Source organism: Ictidomys tridecemlineatus, chromosome 11 (genome assembly GCF_052094955.1).
Source record: "Ictidomys tridecemlineatus isolate mIctTri1 chromosome 11, mIctTri1.hap1, whole genome shotgun sequence".
In the NCBI taxonomy this organism is placed as follows: Eukaryota; Metazoa; Chordata; class Mammalia; order Rodentia; family Sciuridae; genus Ictidomys; species Ictidomys tridecemlineatus.
In genome coordinates, this window is record NC_135487.1 from 72160864 (window position 1) to 72184245 (window position 23382).

General features: G+C 38.3%; 1 protein-coding gene across 1 annotated transcript; it reads right to left on the bottom strand.

Moving 5' to 3' along the window:
- Positions 1-2847: 2847 nt before the first annotated feature.
- LOC101962271 (guanylate-binding protein 7-like) lies at positions 2848-22228 on the bottom strand. Its single transcript, XM_078026662.1, has 11 exons — positions 22108-22228; positions 19139-19334; positions 15613-15740; positions 12356-12465; positions 11964-12160; positions 10449-10694; positions 9300-9580; positions 7847-8059; positions 5255-5357; positions 4736-4929; positions 2848-3942 (listed from the first exon to the last, which is right to left on the bottom strand). The coding sequence occupies exons 3-11, from the start codon at positions 15691-15693 to the stop codon at positions 3751-3753; spliced, it is 1617 nt and encodes a 538-aa protein (XP_077882788.1). The 5' UTR covers positions 15694-15740; positions 19139-19334; positions 22108-22228; the 3' UTR covers positions 2848-3750.
- Positions 22229-23382: the final 1154 nt, after the last annotated feature.

Consider the following 23382-nt stretch of genomic DNA (forward strand, 5'->3'; position numbering starts at 1 on the left):
AGATGAGTCTCCTGGAGCCAGCATATTGTTGGGTCTTTTTTTTTTTTTATCCAATCTGCTAGCCTATGTCATTTGATTGGTGAGTTTAAATCATTGACATTTATTGTTACTATTGAGACATGGTTTGTATTTCCAGACATATTTGTTTATTTTTTTTATTTTACTTGAATTGGTTTTCCTCTTTGATTAATTTTTCCTTTAGTGTACTACCCTCCTGCTAATTTTCATTGCTGTTTTTTTCATTTCCTCTTCATGAAATATTTTGCCAAGGATGGTTTGTAGTGCCAATTTTCTAACTATAAATTCTTTTAACTTTGTTTATTGTGGAAGGTTTTTATTTCATCTTCAAATCTAAAGCTAGATACAAGATTCCTGTTTGGCACCCAGTATCTTTCAGAGCTTGATATATGTTGTTCCAGGATCTTCTAGCTTTCAGGGTTTGTGTTGAAAAATCTTCCATTATCCTAATTGGTTTTCCCTTATATGTAATCTGATTCCTTTCTCTTTTGGCTTTTAAAATTCTCTCCTTATTCTATATATTTGGCATTTTTATTATAATGTGCCTTGGTGTGTGTCTGTTGTGATTTTGTACACTTGATGTCCTGTAGGCTTCTTGAATTTGGATTTTTAATTCATTCTTCGTGTTTGGAAAGTTTTCTAATATTATTTCATTGAGTAGATCATCATTCCTTTGGTTTGAACCTCTATGCCTTTCTCTATCCCAATAACTCTTAAACTTGGTCTTTTTATGCTATCCCATATTTCTTGAATGTTCTGCTTGTGGTTTCTTATCATTTTTGCTGCATGGTCTATGTTCTTTTCAAGATGATTTATTTGATCTTCGCTGTCTGATATCCTATCTTTCAACTGGTCTACTATGTTGGTATGCTTTCATTTGAGTTTTTAATTTGGCTTATTATTTCTTTCATTTCAAGGATTTCTTTTTTCTTTTTTTTAGAATCTCTACCTCCTTGTTGAGGTGATCTTTTACTTCTTGGATTTGTTTATGTAGCTCAATGTTGAAGTGATCTCCCACTGCCTGTATTGGTCTATTATGTCTTCTTTGAGATCTCAAAACATTTACCCATGTATATCCTGAATTTTTTCTCTGTAATTTTTTTCTGCTATAGCTGCCTATTCTTCTAATGATGTGTTGTCTTGATTTGTTTGTGATGCTTTCTTCCCTTATCTTTTTATGTTATTCACGTGTCTTTCTTTCCAGCTCAGTAAATCTGGTGTGTAATTGTTTTTGCTCTATAGATTTGTAGTGTTCTTATAGGGTTCCAAGTTCTCTCCTTTGTGGGGAAGGACAATGTTAACAGATCCCTATATCAACAATATGTCACCTATGAATAAATTATTTTTCTTAAGACATTTATTAGTCTCAATGCCCAGAAATGTTGGATTTATTTATTATTTAAAATATAATCAGTAGTTTCATAAAAAGGTTACAGATTCTGGTGGTGGACAATGAACTCTGTGTCAGGTATAGGATGATACGCTGAGAGGAAAAAATGTGAAGGTATAGAGTTAATATATCTTAGGAAATGTGAAGAAGAAATTTAGTGAAGAAAGTTAGTAGCAGGAGAATAGATAGGAAGTAATTTGGGGTAGACAATTATGTGGAAAGACAGTAGAGTACACAAAACAAACACACATATGTATTTAAAAATACAGGATGTAAAACAGTAAAATTTGGATGGTGAAGAGAAAAAAAATGAGAAGAAAGGGAAAGAAAGAAGGAAAAAAGAGAGAAGAAAAAGAAAAAAAGGCTTATGCAATTCCTCTATATTATATTATTTAGGTGATTAGTCCTCAAAGTTCTATTTCATGCAAAGTTCTTGGTTTTACATATGTTGGGGATGTGAGGGCCAGAGGATAGAAGGGTAAAAGAGAAAGAAGAAGAAGAAGAAGAAGAAGAAAAAACACTCTTAAGATCTATTTCTCTTTCTTCCCATCCAGTCTCTGCCCTCAGGATGATATAGGTAACCAGGGTGTGAAGACTGGACCTGGTGTGGAGTGTCTGGAAGCAGGGAGTGAGGCCCACCAGTCCCAGCAGGGAAATAGCACCTCACAGGTCTTTCTCTGCAACCACTCATCTGACTTGAGCCCTTGGTATCCTCTCCCTCTCTTGCCCAGAGATTTCCCAGATCCTTGTCTCTCTGTTATGCTCCAGACCTTCGTCTCCCCTGTTCTCTTACTTATCAGGTCCCAACTGTGGGACCTCTCATCCCCAGGGTCATTCAAGGTGGATGGCACCCTGTTCACACTACACTCCTGTGCAACTGAGAGCTGTTTTTGTGTTGGGTGGCCACTGTGTCGAGTTATGACTGCTGGAGGTGGAGGGGACTGGAAATCGGGTACCTGCTCAAATGGCAATCCGAGACAGCCACGCCCACCAAAAAATGGCCAGGACTGTTTTTCAAGTCGGTCTGCCTCCAGTGCCAGGATGTCTGGTGAGGTGGTGGGAGCTGGGCGATGGCCTTATGCTGTAGACAGGCAGCAAACGCAAGACCTGCATGGGAGTGGCACACAGTCTGGAGTTCTGCAGAGGTTCCTACAGGTATTTCCACTAAGCCACTTGTGAGCAGTGCATGAACTAGAACTGCAGGCTTTGGGTCCCAAGTTCGGAGACCTACTGGGGCCCAGAGGCTCTGATTTCTGTGTGGGTGGTCATAGCACTGGTTAATTCTGCAAAAATCCACTGTGTAGGGGGTTGTCCCACACTCTCTGAGATGCTGTACTCCATCTAGGTGAAACCCCATGGAGAAGCTTCCATTCTGCTCTCTCAACTTCACACCACAAAGCAGCCAGAAACAGGACTTCCTGTATTCCACCATCTTCCTCTCCTCTGCCTTTCTATTGTGACATTCGTACTGGTTTATTTTGCATTTTCCACAGGTAGGTTATAACATCTGTACATATTCATTATTTTATAAATTAAATAGTAGTAAGTATTCACACTTTCTACATTTTTCTTTTATTCATAATACAACTTAAAGATGTTCCCCTTCACATAAACAAGTCCCCCATTTTTTAAAATGATTATAAAGCATTATTCTGAAAATATGTCCTATAATTTACCTTGGGCATACATCACAGAGAAACTTTAAGTTGCATCCAGATTTTTGTAATTATCATGACCTTGAAAGGAGTAAACCACTACAATTATAGTTTTCAATTCGGTGAAGAGACCCATAAGAAAATTTTCTATATGTAGAATTGCTAGACAGAGGTATGTGCATTTTAATTTTTGATGTATATTATTAAAACTTTTCTTCACTACCATTAAGAAGGCAAAACTATAGACTTTACAGTTTTATTTTGCATACTTTTTTATTAGGTAATTTAAAATTTTTCTCATGTTTCTTTCTACTTAAATGATGCATTTGTTAGTCACATCCCACTGAGCTCATCACAACTTAGATAGCTCCATGACTAAAATATGAATTGCAAATATTTTCTTCACATTGCTATTCATCTTTTTGCTTTACTTAAGTCTTTTCTAGAAATTATTTAATATTGTCTTATCATTTCTCATTTCTTTAATCCAATAAAGTTTGTTTCTCTTGGGGGTAGGCTCTGATAGTCTTTGATAATAGCTTTTTATATTTAAACTTTTCTTGAATAAAATTGATATTGCTCAAGCACCTTCAAATGTAGCTAGTTAAATAAAAGATGCTTCATTTTCTAATTTCCTATCAAGAATCCTTAGGTTATTCACCAAAACTTGAGTATGGCACTCAATATTTAACCTACTGATTTACCATACTTAAGGATTTGTATAAGGGAACCAATGCCAGCTGCAATGTAGAGGATCTGTGAAATACTCAATTTATTGTCCTCTTCAGATCTTTTAATCTCTTCTTTTAGTTGATTTATCTCTTTATTTAATGCCTCAGCCTTCTCTCTAAATCCCTCAGTAAGCAGTTCTTCTTGGACCTATAAAAGAGGAAGAGTCCACTTTTGAGAATCCCTGGTTATTAACTGTCAGAGTTCTGGTTTAACAAGTTCAGCAGTTAACACGTGTGTCTATTTCTCTACTCCTTAGACTATTCTTTGGTATTTCCAGACCTTTGACCTGAAGAGACTTACACACTTGTGAGATTTTCTCACACTCACTGGAGGTAGAGAGGGAATTTTATTTCAGCACAAAGGATGTTGTATGGGGGAGAATGAGGTTGAATTCTGATTGATTCTCAGATCCACCAAGGTAGCATGGCTGTGACCCTCTAACAAGTCATAGGAAATGCTGCCCTTGTACAGAACACTGGTCAGCAAGCTCCTGGTTGTGACATAGGTTTGTTTTACTCTACTTATATAGATGAACCAGGAAGACATAGAAGCAAGTGGAACAATTTCTGATATTTCAGTGTCCTAATTTTATATGAGACCAAATCTGATGCATACAGACCAGAAGGATCTGTTTCAGGTCTCTTGGATGGTTGTGCCAGAATCCTCCTCAATTGGGGCACATAATCTCAACAAAGAGTAATCCACCACCCTGCAGTTATTGTTTGTACCCTCCAAAGTCTATCAATACACAAAGTGCTGGAGTCTTCTAGATTTATAGGCTTCACTAAGATCCAGATGCACTTGAGGTGTCTGTGTCAGTGAAACATTTACCTTCTGAGTGTCCCTTTGGAATGCTGTCTGCATCTAACATCTTATCCCATCCCATCCTGAGAAATCAGGCAGTGTCTGTCACATCCTGCCAGGCCCTGTAGAGACTCACCTTCAGCTTGTGCTCCAGCACCTTTTCCTGCTCTCTCAGAATGTTCTCCCCTTTTCTCTCCATCTTCTCCTTAAGCTGTTCCACATTTTCCTGGAAGCTTCTCTCTTGGGCCTCCATCTTTTCCTGCTGCTCCTTCTGCTGCTGTCTTAGCAGCTCCTGTTCCTTCTCGGCTGCCTCCTTCTTGGCCTTCTCAGCTGCTCCACAAAGATTTTAGAAGAGAGAAGAAACAACAGCCTTGCATTCTAGCCTCCTAGGTTAGCACACCAAGGTGATTTGAGAAAAGGCAAGAGGGAAATCTCTCAATTCTCCCATTAGCCATGACTGCCATGACTGCAAGATTCCATTTATAAATGTAATGGAGAGCTCTTTGCTGGACTCCCCCACTTGCTCTTAGATTTAGCAGGTCATGTGCTCCATAGCAGGAAGGAGCTTCTGGTTTCAGGAAGGTTTTCTTGTCCAGCCAGCCAAGGTCTGGGCAGGAACCTCCCCACCCTCTGAGAGCTATGACCTCCCCTGTACCTGCTATGGCCTTCTCTGCCTTAGTGAGGGCTTCATCTGACTGCAGGATGGATTTTTCTATGACAGACTGTGACTGTAGGAAGCTCTGAAGGACCTCCATTGCCTGGGGAACCAAGAAGAAACCAAAACACTTTAGGGCTCAAAGGTCTGTCTTCAGATGAGGAAGGTATGATTCAATAGATCACAAAACTGACTTTAAATTTTGCATTATTTGTAGAAGAATCCTGTTTTGGTTCCTTTCCTTCCCTGGACACAACAGAAGTCCATGCTCTTTGGTAAGACATGAAAACTCTGTATAGCAGCCTCCTCTCCCATGAATGCTACTCACCAGCCACCCGGGGTTGCAGCCCCAGTCATCAGGTCTACAAATATGTACCCCCTCCACTGTTTGTGGTATGTGCACATACTTAACTAGGATTACATCTACAGTTTCCTTGACTTGTATCTCCCTCCTCCCATACCACAAAGCTTTCCTAGGCTGCCTCTGAGTTTTGTTTTTCAAGTTGGTTGAGATTAACAAGTAAAAATTGTAGACATTGAAGATGTACAATATGATGTTTTGATATATGTCTGCATTATTAAATGATGACTACAATTGCTTCACAGAATTACGTTTTCCACTGTCATGAGAATGACGACATCTATTCTCTTAGCAACATCCAGGTACACAAGAGACTATTGTAACTTCAGTAATAATTGTACATCAGGTGTGCAGCACTTACTCATCTATAGCTGTATGTTTGCATATTTGACCAATATCACCTCTTCCCCTGCTCAGGTCCTGCTAATCACCATTCTACTCTAACTCTACTCTATGTTAATATGAGCTGGATGGTGTTTTCCCCTTGTTTGTTTGTTTGGTTTTTGTGGCACCAATGACCTTTAACTAAACAGCATTTGTTTTTCTGTGTGTGGCTCATTTCTTTTAGGGCAATGTTCTCAGGATAATCCATGTTGTCATCATTGGTAGTATTTATTTATTGTAAAGACTGAATAATATTCTGTCACATATATGACATATATAGTTATATATGTGACAGAATATGTATTACTTAGTGATATATGTATTACTAAGTAATATATTAATATATATAATGTAATATATTAATATATATATATATGTATTACTTAGTAATCACAACTGCATGTTACTGGCATAAACACAGACACAATGACCAGTGGAACAGAATAGAGAGCTAGAAAAAAAATTGGACCGCTGTCTTACTCCTTATATGTAAATGAACTAAAATTAATTAAAGGTCTAAACATAAGACCTAAAACTCTAAAATTCCTAGATGAAAACTTAGGTGAAAAAAATCTTTGACATATGCCTTCTCAACGATCTTTTGGATTTTAAATCAAAGGCATAGGCAACAAAATCAAAAATAAATAATTGGGACCATATCAAACTAAAGTTTCTTTGCAACCCAGAAACTATCAACAAAATGATAAATTCATTGTATAGAATGAGAGAAAATATTTGCAAACCATATGTTTGGTAAAGGTGTAATTTCAAAGTGTGTTAGAAATTCCTAAAACTCAGCAGATTAAAAACCACATGTAAATATATTAAAAGATGGGGAAAGGACCTGAATAGACATATGACCTGCTGATTCTTTTCTGACTAGTTTCAATTCATGAAATATCTTGTATATTCTCACAGGGAAACGTTTAATCCTATGGGGCTTTCCATCTACTTGCAGATTAGAATGTCCAACAGATAATTATAAAAGTGCTCAATATCACTAACACCGGTGAAGCACAAAATGAAAACCACAATGAAATCACAGCACATCTGTGAGAATGGTTATTATCAATAGGTCAAAGGAGAACAGATGTTGCTGAGGATGTGGAGAAAAGAAAACCTTGTAAAACAGCTGTAGGAATGTGAATTGGTGCAGGCACTATGGAAAACAGCAGGAGGATTCTAAAAGAAAAGAATTCTGAGTTTCTAATGGCTGCTGTATTAGCTCTGTCACTGGCTGTCTGTATGATCTTCAGCCACTTATTAGATCTTCATACACTACATTTCTTTACTGCATAAATGTGGAAGATAGTATTACCTAGCTTACATAATTCTGAGAATTAAATTGGTAATGCAAGAAAATGACCTGAAACTGTCCTGGTATAGGAAGTGAACGTTCAATGTCTATTAACGACTGTTGCTCATCATCTTCAATGTTACTACCTATCAGCACACACCAGTTACCATTAACAAATAGTGTTAATTCACCATGTCCTATTGAATATCATTTTACCCATTTGAAGTATGATACATTTTATGAGAACAAAGTTATTTCCTTCATATTGTATCTTCTTACTTGGCCTAAAAAACTACCATTTGGGGTAAATAAAAGAAATGGTTGGTTTTACCTGAATTCCTAGTTCTAAATTCTCTCTGAGAAGAACTATTTTCAGTTCATTGAAGGGTGTCTAATTGGTAGTGAATATAAAATGATATAAATGTCAATATATTGCCAGTCTCTGCCTTTGTTTCACAAATAGTGCTATAAACTTAGAGTTTGAGGAGGAGCAACCCAGACCCTGTGACTACATTCTGTTGGCCATCTCTCCTACCTCCTTACTCCTCACCTTCACTCCTTTCCTGGGCACTAGCTTGTAGTCAAGTTCCACTTTCTCCTTTGCTTCTAAGTAGAGCCTGTGGCCTCCAGGAATGGAGAATGCACCTCTTGAGATGTTTTGCATCAGGAGCTCTGAAGGCTGCTTCAGCAGAGCCTGGCAGTATTTAACTGATGCCTCTTCGATCTGTAGCAAGAGAGCTTCCTTTTTCCTCTCTATGGTTTCCTGGAAGGGTAATGTAGGGAAATAAAATAATAAGCTGTTAGAAGGAAGGTCCAGTGGGGACCCTCTCAGAAGAAGCCATCTGACAGCCTCAGAGTGGCCTAAGTCATGGAAAGGAATTAGGAGACATGCTTCAGTCTCACGTCTGGGCAATTCTCTGTGCAACTGAAAATGGCCTTAATGTCCCTGTGGTTAAGTTCTAGCTCTGTAAAATGATGGATTTAGAAGACATAATCTTGATGGTTCGTTTAGCTATAATATTGTTAACAGGGACCAAAACCCAAATTGTCACTAATAAAAGGCTAAATTTTTAGGAGGAAGAGGAGGATAGTCAATAATAAAAAAGTAAATTTGGGAAGGAATGTGGATTTTTGTGGTTGAAATTATATCCATGGCAAACAATTCCCCAAGGAATGAGTTGAGTGTATTCTGAACAGAGTTTTGAACCCTTTATAAATTCTGTCAGTGAGGGTTTGAATGTGTGAGGATACTGGGATAGATTTTTTTTGACTGTTGGTTTTCGTAAATTGTAATCCAGTGGACTTCCTAAGAGATTTTTGTCAGTGTTGTGTCAGTTCCAGATTAACTGAAAGACAAAATTCCAGGGAAGGTGCCCCTGGTCAGCAGAATTAGGCAGTCCCTGAGAGTTTTCTCTCTTGGTGTCCACACCCTGCCTTGTCCCTGTGTCTGTGAATGTGAGGGAAATTAATCCTAAGATTCCAATATGTTACTCAGCCCAGGTTAACTTTAAAAAATGCAGAGTACTCCATAGGAAATCAACAAATCACACAAACTTCCAAAAGCTGGTTTTTTTTTCACTATGCCATAAGAGGAAATCAGAGACTAGAGAAAGATTTGATGGGCCCTTGCTTGCTTGAAAGTGGACAGGGCTTTCTCAGAGCACCAACATGAGAACTCAGGTCACTTCACTCCTTGTTTTCTGTGGATGATGCACTGAGCAAAGCAATCACACATCCTGAGCAGAGATCTGACTGCGAGCTCACATATTTGTTGCGTTATGCTGCTAATCAGTTGATAATTTGTTTTGCAGCAATACTAAATTAAGGGCGACTGTATCCTGAAGAGCCCCATTGCCCACAACAACAACAACAAAAATAAATGAATGAATAAAACAATTTTTTTCTATGATGAGAATGATGCAAACTCTGAAATCAAAGATATGAAGTCTAAGTCTCATTCCAGAAGGAGAGGAATAAGAAAATATGAATACAAATTCAATTACAATAAGCTTCTTCTGGAACCCCTGATTTTCATCCTTGAAGGAGTGCTCCATGAAGACTGTGATGGCTTCCCTCTCACAAGCTGTGTGCACCTCCAGAAGCTCCTGGAGTGTGTCTGTGGGGAACTGCACCCGCTGGGCCATCTGCTCACTGTAGTGGTCGGCTGCCTTCTGCACAGCTGCTGAGTTCTCACGCTGGGCCAGAGTGGTCACTGCATTCTCTAAGCAAGGAATGGTTCCTTTGTTGATGTCATTCACGTAAGTTTCCACCAGAGTCGCCAACCCTAGTTGACAGGGAATACACAGGTAGTCTTACCCATCATTTTTACAACTTTAAGCATTGCCTTTAAAATAATCACAAAAATTATCTTCTTTTCCTTCTGCACTTATTGTTCTTCCTTGGTCATCTCCTCTGTAAATGAACCACTGTTTAATAACACTGCTTTTCCTATACACTCCTTCTTTTATAGTTCTCACATTCACCCCCTTTAGCAATTACTGATTGCAACCAAGAAGTTTTTACTGTTTCCTAGAAAAATAATTTCCTGTATAAATAAAATGAAAACGAGTATTAGACAAAGTAAGTTACATAATTTTTGATTGATTTAAAATAAAAATGCAAGTATTCTTGTAAAAACAATATCATCACAAATTTACAGAAGGCAATATAAAGCTTTGAAGCAGGCATAGTACTTTCTCCACATGGGGACTTCACTATTGCGTAGAACACATGTTCCTGAAACCAAAGCTGTTTAAATTTGTTTCTCAAAAACACAATGAGCAGGCCTGGGAATCATGACCTGCTGATTCTATTCAGACTAGTTTCAATTCATGAAATATCTTGTTTATTCTCACAGGGATACATTCAATCCTATAAGACTTTCCATCTATTTGCAGATTTCTCTCCTTACTAGTAGCTTCTGATGAGTACACTTCCTTAGGGTGCTCGTTTTGTGAGATGTGTTAGACTTCCACAACTCCTCAGATATGAAAATTTTAAGGAAAATGCATTTCTGTGTGTGGCATGAATGCCTGATTCTCCACATTTCTTACAAAAGCAAACAGAATTACTGACAAACTCACAAAAGAATCACAGTGTTATCGTACATACTGAACCCCCCAGAGACACGCACTGGGACAACAGAAACTCACGATTTCCAGTGACAATGATTCCCCCTCTCAGGGTCTTGGTCTTTGCATTGGTGAAGACATAGGAACAGAAATTTTTTAATTGCTCCTGGAAATTCTTTTCCAGTTGGTTTTGTGGAACTTTATCAATGTGGGACAACAGGCTTCTGTCATTTGTAGGCCGGTCAAAAACAAAGCACTTTCGTTTTGGAAAGAAATATCTGATACATTCTCTAGACATATTGGAATTTTGGATATTGGTATTATTTCCTGTAAAAAGAACACAGGAGACAAATCTGCAGGCAAAGGGGTTGAGGTTTTTTCTAAGGATCTTTGTCTAAATGTGGTTCCCAATCTACAAAGCAGTGTTATGTAAACTTAACTTGAACATCTGTTTTTTGAACTGAGAGTCAAACAATTATTTTTGGTGATAAAGGGTAGATGCTCATCTCAAATGGAGAAACTTGTAAATGGTCTCCTTAACACTTGTGTAGTAGCAAATAAAGTATTTATTAAAAGTTTGAAATGACTGATTAATCACAAAAATTGTTAAAAGACTTTTCTGATATTGTCTTCCTATGTCATAAATAAGATGTGGGCTCTTAGTTGAAGTAATACTAGAAATAAGGACAAGATATTGCTGGGAAAAATAACATGAGGAGGACAGATGATACCCAGAAATGTAGAGAAAAATCCTTCAAAATCAAAGGCCCAGATCCACACATCATAATTATGTTTAGAAATTCCTTCAGCAAAAAACTCCAAAGTAAAGTGAATTTCAATGTGATGTGTATTTATTGATGTCAGGTTATTTTGGACTTGACTTTGTCTCAGAGAAATTCCATGGCATAAATCAGCTGTTCAAAATAAATGTTAGTTCAAAGAATAAATAAATATAGGTATTAATAACTACTAGTACTTATCTACTCTGCTAAATATACTCCATATGATAAATGTATGATAGTAACATGAGTTACTGTGGAATAAATAACATGAGCTTGTCAGGAAGGCAAAATGAAAGGTTAAACAATTTTGCTGGAATTATGTATCATTGTGTGTTTTTCATTGAACCTTTCATTATACAAACGTCTTTTCTCTGAAGGCTATAACTATCTACTTTGATAAATGAGTGAAATATTTCTAAAATTGGGTCATTAAATTTTCTGATTCTGGGTTTACTCATTTCTAGTTTGATAAATTCTTTTCCTCAAAATACGAGGAACAGTTATACTTCATGAGTAATGAATATATGAGCCTTTAAAGTGGTGGCATTGAATGTAATCCTCATTATTTTTCATGGTACTGATTGCTCTACAATTATTGGGATTAATATTGAGCCCTAAATTTCCTTAATGAATCTAAATTTTAGCCTCTGAAGATTTTTATGAAATAATAAATGAAAATCATGCCCCCTGTCAATCATTGATCACCATTAGCAAGGGCCTCAATTCAGTCTCAAATATATAGAAGTGAAAGTCAGTGCTTAGTTGATCCCACTTCCTTACTGAACCTCTCCACAACAAGGCTGCCCTCAGATACCTTTAATCAGCTTCAAAGCATTCTCCAGGTACTCATCTTCTGTGATGGGGTGTCCATCCAAATCCAGCTCCAGCATGAAATCTCGAACTGTCCACACAAAGTCTGGAAAGAATCTTACAAACTCAGAGGAGTCCTGTACTTCATCTGGCGTGGGGTCAGATTTTGCCCTGATTAGTTGTGTTAGTTCAGTCACATAGCTGGGATCTTAGATAAGGAATGAGAAGCACCACAATTTAAAGATCTCCATTAGAAATAAGTTTTATAAACATTCTTTTTCCCTATATACATTTTTACTCAATCAAGACAATTAAGTTAGAAGAAAGAAAAAACAGCCTCAGTTGCCATTCTTTCAAAGTCAATGAAACATAGTTGTTTGGTTCTCGGAAGGATACTGTAGCTGCTCCAGGGCAATGCGGTCAATGTTGCCCATGCTGTTATAGACAAATAAGCTGCTGAGAAGTACAGCTAAGGCAAAGATCCAGGAGTCGTTCTTAGGGTCCACCTAGGAATCACATGGGAACAAAGAATTTAGGGGTCCACTCTTCTTTCATTCATTTAGTTGTTCATTCCTTCTGTTTTGCGGGGGTAGACTGGGGATTGAGCTCAGGAGCAATTGACCACTAAGCCACATCCCCAGTCCTATTTTGTATTTTATTTAGAGACAGGGTGTCACTGAGTTGCCTAGCGTCTTGCTATTGCTGAGGATGGCTTTGAACCCTTGATCCTCCTGTCTCAGCTCCCGAGCAGCTGGGATAACAGGCTTGAGCCACTGCTCCTGGCTTCATTCCTTCTTTTAGCTGTACTATTTATGAATATAGGTGAAATAACAACATTTTAAGATAATGCTAAATTCAAATCTATTGATATTTATATTTGTCCTTCTCAGGAAAATAGTTTGTTTAGCTATGAAGGCCAATGAAGGTCATTGTCAATGCACATAAAATAGTTAATAAAATGCCTAGAACATAGTAGATATTCCATAATAAGTGGACAATCAGTCATTACAAATTTCATTGTCATCATGGCTATATTAAGGATGTAAGCACTTTCCAATTAAGTTCAACAACCCTTTTTCAACATCTGACAATATTCCAGACACTGTATTTGATTTTGTAGATATAAAGTTTCCATATGATAGTCCCTGCTCATAGGAATATCACTTTATGAAGAAGAAGATACATGTAATAACATATAAACACAGCTCAAATGATAACCTGTGAGGAGAGGAAACCAAAGTAGAAAGAAAGAGAGAAAGAGAGAGAAAGAGAGAAACAGAGAAAGGAAGGAAGGAAGGAAGGAAGGAAGGAAGGAAGGAAGGAGGAAGGAAGGAAGGAAAAAAGGAGGGAGGGAGGGAGGGAAGGAAGGAAGGAAAGAAAAGAAAATAGGAAAATAATTAGTGGGGTGGGGAGTTCCATGTATATGTATGAATTACTGGGAGTTCAGAGCAAGCAATCATTAGCTGAGGTTTAAAGAGCTGATAGAATAGGGACTTGTGGAGATGCACGGGTCCAGCAAGTAGAAGGACCAGCAGCAGCAAGTCTCACTGGTTAGAACACAAGTTTCTTTTATTTCACTGAATCTGTGAATATGCAGGCCAGAGTGAAAAGAGGCCTGAAATGAGATAACAGCAAGACTTAAAGGCTTTGAAATAGATCCAGATCCTGTTACAAGTCCTAATATCAGCCATCGATTCTGCTGCTTTCAGCTTATGTGTTGTTCTCTTGAAAATTGCATTTAGATATAAAAAAGGGTTTTATGAAAACCAAAATATAATACAAATCAATAAGATTCAGACTAATATAAATTATAATAAAAGACTGATTGCAACTAATAATATAAAGATAAATTACCTAAAATTTTATCATTTGCTAAATTTTTGTTGGGTCTAGCTCATGCTTTTAGTCAGTGAAAATTTCATATCCGGAACTCAGAGACCAAAATCTTATTGATAAAGCTGAAGATTATTTAAATGGATTCTTTCCCCAAAAGCCTATTTTCATGGCCTCTACCTTTAAAGGCACCAAGCCCACTGACCCCACACTTTACAGCCTTCTTCAGGAAGCTTTCCATAACCCTCATAACTCTCATAGCTGGATCCAACTTTTTGCATCTTTTTTTCCTACTGATCTCATTCCATATTTCTTGTCTCTATAACAAGGCTCAAAGTCTTTACCTTATTGAGTGATATATTTGTAGTACTTAGCACAGAGCACTAGACTTCAGCTATTTAATGTGTATTTATTAAATTAAATTCTACATCTCAATATTAAAAATAAAAGATCTATCATAGTTTACCAAAGTAATGCTTTGGGTGTGAGATGTTCCCCAAAAGCTTATGTGTGAATAATGCAAGAATGTTCAGAGGAAATATCAAAGGCCTAATGTTATTAAAGGCCTAATGTTATCAAAGGCCTAATGTTCTTTCTGACATGCACATGCTGATTCACAACAGTTGGGGAGGGCACAGTGGACAGGGCAGAGTAGGGGGAAGAGAGAGTAAATGGGAATGGGAATAACAGTAGAATGAATCAGACATAAGTTTCCTATGTTCCTATATGAATACATGAGCAGTGTAACTTCACATAATGGACAACCACAAAAATGGGAAGTTACACTCCATGTACATATGGTATGTCCAAATACATTCTACTGTCATGTATAACTAAAAAGAGAAAATAATTTTTTTTAAATTAGAAGAACTGGGGCTATAGCTCATGGGTAAAACACCCCTGGGTTTATTCCCAGTATTGGAAAAACAACAATAAGAACAACATAGAGCCCATTTATTTTCTCTTCTAGAGATCTAAAATATAAAGAGGTTGGGTTTATCTCTCATGGTACAAGTTTTCGAGAATACAATGTGTTAGAATGAATCTGATATTTTTTGAGTATAAGGTTTTGTATTTTTGAAATAAATTAGTATTTCTTTAAAGTAAAAAGAAAGAAATGATTGGGTTATGTGTCTTAACCCAATCAGTGAATTAATCCCTGATGGGTAACTGAGTGGTAACTATAGGCGGGCAGGCTGTGGCTGGAGGAGGTGAGTCCCTGGGGGTCTGTGTTTGGTTGTATATTTTGTATGTAATAGTTCTCTGTTTCCTGATCATCCTGTGAGCTGCTTCCCTCTGCCACACACTTGCACACAATGTACTGCTCACCTCCAGCTCTGATGAATGAAGCTGTCTAACAATGGACTGAGGCCTCTGAAATCGTGAGCACCCAAATAAACTTTCCTCCTAAAATTGTTCCTGTCACCTATTATTTTAACAGCAGCTTAAAAAAAATGACTCAAAAAACCAAGGTATTTTAGGTTGCTAAGGAAGTTTGAGGAAATGGAATTTAGCCTCCTTATTCCTAATTGAATTACAAGTACAGGAATATGGGGCTGGGATGTGGCTCAAGCGGTAGCACACTTGCCTGGAATGTGTGCGGCCTGGGTTCGATTCTCAGCACCACATAAAAAGATGTTGTGTCCGCCGATAACTGAAAAATAAATATTAAAAAATTCTTTCTCTCCCTGTCTCCCTCTCTCTCTCTCTTAAAAAAAAAAAAAAAAAAAAACAAGTACAGGAATATGACCTGGTAGTCAAACTGAGGTGACCAATTGAATGGCACATGAATAAAGAGTACAGCACATTCTCTGCCTCACCTTTTCCACATCGCCCAGGCCCTCAGTGTCCAGGAGGACCAGGGTGTGGTTTGGCTTGCTGGGGTGGGACACACACCACATCTAGATGCCCTTGGTCTCAGCCCTCACTGTGGAGCCCAGGGGGAAGCCTGTGAGGGAAGAGGAGAAGGCAACATAGAGTGAAGCTGAGAGGTAAAGCTGCCAGAGGTTACAGGGGTTAAATCTGTAGGAATGTACAGTGTTGAGCAAGGTAGTGTTTGCTAGTATTTCACAAAGATAAATAATCCATGTGTTGTCTATCTTTCTCAAAAAACCCCTTCATGCCTCAAATTCACATTATTCTTTCAAGTGCTCAAATTATTTCACCTTAAGAATTAGTGTAAAATCTATCATCCTGTGCTGTCATCCTATGTATTTTTATCTGACCAGGAAGAGCTGCAGTGTCCTCTGGCTGCAGGCTGAGTACAACCAGTTGGAAACCCCAGTGGGAGACCAGAAGGCAGGCATGTGTTCCTCCAGCTTCCATTGTGCTGGGCCACAGTGTCCCAGGGGCTTGTTCCTCTACCTCAGGTCACTGTTCCTTTCCTGTAGGTCCATCCAATAGTTCTTCTCTTTGCCACACCATGGCATCCACTGTAAACTCACCTCATCAGTGTACCAGAGGTGAGTGGCTACTGCTTTATCACATCTGGATGGATTTCTTTATCCACACTCTGACCTTAGAAATGGTTCCTTCCTTCAATGCTCAATTTCCCTGTTAATGGGTGCCATAGGTTGGATCTAGAATGCCTCGAAAGACCCAAAGGTTTAAGTCTTGGCCCCCAGTTTGACACTATTGGGAGGAACCCTTAATAGGCAGGGCCTAGTGGGAGGACTTCATACTCCTGGGCATGGGGGAAAGGGTGCCCTTGAAGGGGATTGTGGGGTCCTGGTATTCCTCCTTTTTTTATTCTCTTTTATTTCCCGGCTCTTTGGTTTACCATGAGCTGAGCAAACTTTTGATTTTCCAGTAGCTGTTTGCCATGATATGTTCTCTCACCAGAGGCCCAAAGCATCGGGGCACATTAATCATGAAACCTCCACAACTGTGCTTCAACATTTTATCTCCATCAGTTTAATTATCTCAGGTATTTCTTATAGTGATGGAAAGATAATAATTTGGTCAGCTGTGGCCAGCAAAGACCTGTACTGATACATTAGCTTTTGCAGGTTTTTTCTTCCCCTTTCTCCTTATTGAGTTTTTTGCTTTCTTCTCTTCAGCCAAATAATGAACTGTGCTTCATTGCCCCATCAGGAGGATATAAATGAAGAAAAAGCAGGAAAGACCTGTGATACGGTCGACTTTCTTTACAAAGGGTTATTCCCACAGGAGAAAGGATTTGAAGACTAGTCCTGGAACCTGTGGCTGATAGGACCTGTCCAGCAGTCCAAGACTTTGACCACCTGCATACAGTAATGCTTCCTTCCTTCAACTGGGAGTAGAAAGGAAGTGACAAAAATTACTAGAGGATTGTTTCAGCATGACCTGGGCCTTCCCATTTCCATAGCCTCTGAGATTCCCATAAAGAGGTAGGAAGTCTACAATTTTTTATATGTTGGTAGCATCTGATTTCTGACTGATCGGAGTAAGCCCAACTCCGAGTACTCTCATCTTTAGAGAGGACAAAGTGTGGTGAGAAATCAAGACTGTCAAGAACACAAGGTATAATAAAAGGAAAATGAGCCACCTACAAAGAGAAAGAAATAGTGACCTGGTTTTGACTGAAAGTGAATCAGTTTCTTTCTGTTATTACTATGACACTATGATGTGGAGGGCTGGAGAGTCCCAGTTGAGATGTTTAAAGTACTTTGGAACCATAAATTCCCTTAGCAGAGCATTGGGAATGATCTCATTGTTGCTTGATGTTATCTTGAGTAGAAAACAAGAACAATGCTGCTGAAACTTCCTCTCTATTATCTGTCTCTTAGGGTCTCAACCCTTTCATCCCTTGAAATATGACTTATGAATTTGTTTGTTCTAGGCAGGAAAAAAAGTGTCTTCCCTTGATTGACGATAATTATTCCATTAAAAGAGTGACAAAGACAAAAATGCTTTGATTAGGCGACAATGGAAAAATGGTCAAAAGAGAAGAGGAGAGAAAAGCAGAGAGGGAAAATGGAAGGAAGTGCACAAAAGATTCAGAAGAAGAGAGGGAAAGAGGAGGGGTGTGGGGCGGGGGTGGAGGGGGGAGAGAGAGAGCTCTAGAGATTAGTAGACTGACTTTTGTGAAAAAGTTCATAAAATAGGAAATATAAAAGTCCAGGTGTTTACCTGTATTTATAGTGAGATAGATAACATACAACTATCTAGTTCATAGATCAGTAAGAGTTAACATTTCATCTTATGTTACAAATTATTTTTAGGATGTATGGAAATCTTTGAAGAGAATGTACATGAAACAAAGTTTGGAAAGCTGTTTAATATGACCTAGAAAGGCTGAAGACATATATGGAATCTGAGATCCTGAAATTCCACTTCTGGATATATGGCACAGGAGAAGTTTTTGTACATTGTCACCAGGATATAAATATAATAATATTCATAACTACCATATTTATTAAGGGTAAAACCTGGAAATAACACCACTGCTCATCAACAACTAGTGGATAAATAAACTGGTACAAGCATACTCTAAAGTACTGAAAACAAATAAATTGCAGATATGTGTGACAAACAGAGGATGCTCATAAATTTCTTGTTGAGCAAAAGAAGTAAGACACACAAGAATATATACACCACAGTCTCTTTTGTATAGAAGTTAAAAGAAGGCTAAATTAAGATATTTTGTAGAATGCATAACAGACTATAGAACCATTACTTAGAAGCAAGAGTAGAGTGTGTCCTGAAAATCAAAATATGGATGAGCTCTGTTGAGAGTGTGAGAGGATATGATTTGGGATTTTGAATGTTGATAATGTTTCATTTCCTGATGTGCATAGTGATTATATAATTGTTCACTTTATATTTATTAATTATGTTGCATACATGGGCTTTATGGACACTGTTATAATTTGCATGTTACAAAAGACTGAGCAAAGAGAATGGTATGCTAAGTTGTCAAAGATTTGCTATGAAATAGAAAGAAAATTGACTGGTAGTTCAAATTGAATATTGGATATAGAGAGATCCTACTGTGCATCCTTCTGTCCATCCATTTTTTCTTAAAAGGACAAAGTTAAGTATATTTGCATGCCATGTAGCTTGGACAAACGGATACAGGAAAAAAAGAGGGGAGTAATTGCTAGAGCTCAGCTCCTGAGCAGCTGATAGTGGATGGGATCAGGAACAACAATGAAGCAGATATTTTCATAAAGTTGGAGAACTCTTTATAATGGATAAAGGATGAGATAATTTTGGATAGGTGAGAGGTGATGAGAATGCTGGTATTAAACATTTTCTTTAGTGGGAGGGATTAGCCTCTTCCTTAAGATGACCCTAGAGAAAGTGAGATGAGCTTGTCCTATCTGTGGTTCCAAGCAACTGTCCTTGCCCCAGTACCACACTCACCATGGTTCTGTCCTGCAAGATGATTCATGAGGCAGGATTTCCCCATACGATATGTCCCTACAATGGCCACCACCACCAGAGGCTGACATATATTTTCAAGAATCCTCAAGGCTTCTGAATTCACTGTCAGCTGCTCATTCCAGTTTTCCACTAAACAAATGGGGATCTTCATAGGAGATTCAGATGCCATGGTCACCTGTAACTCAGAAAAGCCACTTAGTGAATCACATGATCTTGAAGTCTTTCTTATGGCTATTCAAGCCACATTCATGTCAGTTCTCTGCCTGTAGAATATTTAACATTAATTTCTACATTTTGTATGTTATTAAAAGTAAAAACATTATGTAGCATGTCAAGTCCTGGTATAGATGACTTATGTACATCATCGACATTTCCATGAAGGACTCAAAAAGTGTTGCCTACCAAGCGAAAGAAATGCCAGGGATAAAAACAGGGAAAAAATAAGCCATATTATTACTATTTGCAGACAATATGATCTTATATCTAGAAGATCTAAAATATTCCACCAAAAGACTGCTAGAGATAATAAACATATTGGTAAAGTAGCAGTTTCCAAAATCTATGTACAGAAATCAATAGATTTCCTATATACAATAATAAATTGGCTGAAGAAGAAATCAGGACAACAATTCCATTCACAAGAATCTAAGAAAAAAATTGCTTTGGAGTAAATCTAAACAAGGAGTAAAAGACCTCTACAAAAAAACTATAGAAAGAGATTGAAGAAAACCCTAGAAGGTAGAAAGACCTCCCATGTTCATGGATCAGCAGACTTAATATTAATTATAATAATTCTACTTATAATAATCAGAATTAATTAATTTTAAGAACATTGTGAAAATGGCCATACTACATACATTCAGTGCAATCCCCATTAAAATACCAATGTTATTTCTTAGAGAACCAGAAAAAACTGTCCAAAAATTCATTTAGAAGAATAAAAATCCAGAATACTCAAAACAGTTGTAAGCAAATTTTTTTTTAAAAAAAGCAATGCTGTAAGCATCAGAATATGTAACTTTAAATTATGCTACGGAGCTATAGTAACAAAACTGCATGTTACTGGCATAAAAGCATGTACATAGAGCAATGGTACAGGTCAGAAGTCACAGAAAGAAACATCCACTGATACAGTCATCTGATCCTTGACAAATGTCGATGCCAAAAAACTAAACTGGACACACAGCCTTTTTGGCAAATGGTGCCGGGATAACTGATTATCCATATGTAGAAGAATGAAATGAAACTCTTACCTCTCACCTTGCACAAACATCAAATGAAAATGCATCAAAGACCTAAGAATTGGATCAAAACCTATGTAACTCCTATAAGAAAACATATACTCAAACATCAGCATATAAGCATAAGCAATGACTTCCTCAATAGATCCCCCTAAAGCTCAGGAAACAAGGCCAAGAGTTAATTAATGGGATGACAACAAATTTAAAATCTTCTGATCACAAAAGGAAACAATTAAGAATGTGAAGAAAGAATCTACAGAATGGGAAAAAATCTTTCCTCACTAATCTTCCACAGAAGATTAACATCCAGAATATATAAACTAAAAAACAATTGATACATGGTTAAATGAACCACATAGACACTTCTAAAAAGAAGAAATACAAATGGTCAACAAATACATGAGAACATGGTCAAAAAGATTTTCAATTATGGAAATGCAAGTCAAAACTACACTGAAATTTCTTCTCATACCAGTCAGAAATCAAGAACACAAATGCTAATAAAGACTGAAGAGAGTGTGGAAAGCAAGGAACACCTTTACACTGTTGGTGGGATAGTAAATTAGTACAATCACTTTGTAAATCAGTATTGATTTTCCACAAAAGACTGGACATGGAACCACTCTATGAGCCAGCTATACCACTTCTCAATATTTACCCTGAAGAATTAAAGTTAACATGCTATAATGATACACCCATAACCATATTGGTAGCCACACAGTTCACAATATCCAAACTAGGGAACTAGCCTGGGTATCTAACAACAAATGAATGAATAAAGGGAATGTGATAAATATGAACACTGGAGGTGTATTTAGCCATAAAAATAAATGTCAATTGCAGAAAAATGAATAGAACATGAGACCATTATGTTACACAAAATAAGTCAAACTGAGTAGGTCAAGAAGAGTGCTGTGGAGTTAAATTGACCCAAATATATTATTATATTGTGTGCATGTACAAATATTTAACATTAAATACTATCATTATGTACATCTATAGTGCACCAATTTTAAAAATGTGGGAGAGTACTAGAAGCATTGCCTGAAATTTTTCAGAAGAGATTGAGGAAAGCAAAGCACTGATGTCAGAGCCCTGAAAATATTAACATTTTGGGGAAAGTGGAAGCAGAATGAGAAATGGTAGAGGTAAGCTGAGGTTAGAAATATTATTAAGCATTACAAAAGAATTACTTCTCTCATTAAGTCAAGTAATATTTTTTGAGTACTTGCCACATGCTGGATACTGTTCTAGAGATCCATTATCAAGGAACTTACTAAGTAAATGCAAATTGCTGTCTCAAGGATCTCTGTTCCTGTGGGGAAACAGATACTGAACAAAATAATCAACCTTTATCTGATCATGAGAAGTCCTCAGAAGAACATAAGCAGGGAATAAGGTAAGGTCTCCAGGAAAATGAGAGAAAATGCAGGTTCTCATGACTGTGTTGAGGGCAGGTATAGGAATAAGTCAGGAGACCACTGAGGACAGGAGGAGGGAGCACACTTCGCCTCCCTGCTGCCTCTGCAGAGACAGCAGCTGAGCTGGGGGGTGGGAGGGGTACAGAGCCCTTGTCAAATGCCAGAGGACTCTTCCCAGTGGTCTCCCATGGTCTTCCTGTACATTCCAATGCAACCCCAGAATGGAATTTGCTATTGTTTTTAGTTGAGGGACAAGTTCATGGGTGGGGGTCTGCAGCAAACTCACCTGGCAGGGGCTCTGCACGTTCTCAGTTGTCTTTATTCACTGCTTGTGTTTCTTCCTCAGCTGGCTCCTCAGAAAAGTAACCCTTCTTCTTAGCAGCTGAAAAGCAAACAGGGTATTACAGTCAGTCAAAAAGCAGGTGAAAATAAATAGCACTGAAATCCAGACTACAAGCATTACTTCCTGCATTGAGCTTTGAGGTTTCACACTTTTTCTGAAGAAGCAGGAAATGGAGTCTGTGAGATGAGGCGCAGGGTTGTGGGGAAGTTTGCAACCTCAAGGACCAGAATCTGAAGTTGCTCTGTTATTTCTCACAGATCAGCACAACTTTCCCTGCCAAAGAGGCTACCATTAAATCAGATGTTGGCACAATACCACATCAGTGATGGGGTCACTGCACTCCCCAGGGTACCACCCCACTCCTGGGCATTCTGAGTCCCCTAGGAAATGGGTTCACTGACTTGCACAGAGCCTGATGGGAAAGCCCCTCATCCTTCTTTGGTCAGGAAGATGTACTTGGGGAGAGTCCTGTGTGGGGCCTGATGCGCACTGAGTGGTCTGCATGTGGACAATGTGCACAGTCTCCAGGCCACCCTCAGAGGCTCCCCTTTACACACTTGCACCACCTGTCAGGGATCGTGTATTTTAAGTGGAAGAACTTTTAAATTTGTGACTCGATAACAGATTTAATTGTTGGAAAATGCTCACTCCAAGCCCTCCCCAGACCACTGAAAAGAGAAATAAATTGTTTTGGAATGACAGATTTTTTTTTTCATTTCTTGAGCCCAAAGATCTTACAAAATCAAAATTGACAGATTCTGATACAGAGGTGGACAAAGACAATTTGTTCATAGCTCCTATGTCACAGCAGAAAGCAGGATCCTCCCCAGACATCAGCATCTACGTGTCTGTCCCTGGTGCTTGGCAAGGACTAACACCAGAGCAGAATCAGGAATTTTATTCAGTGCTGCTGGATCCCTAAGCCTCTGGGATCTGGACAGCTGCCTACATCAACAGTGCTCACCTCCTGCCTTCCTCCCTCTACTAATTATCAGACTGAAGTGCTCTCACCTCCAGCCTCCCTCCCTCCACTACTTACCTGTGGTGAAGCAGTGACCTCCCAGATGGAGCAGCAGAGGGCAGCACTTCCACAGCTGGCACCAGGGTGTGTCCCTGCAACAGCAAGTGGCTCCCATGGCTGCCAGCTGGACCCCACACTCTCCTCTTTTTTCCTGTTTTCAGTAGGCTTTGAGGGAAAGAGAAACTGCACTGGTGGCC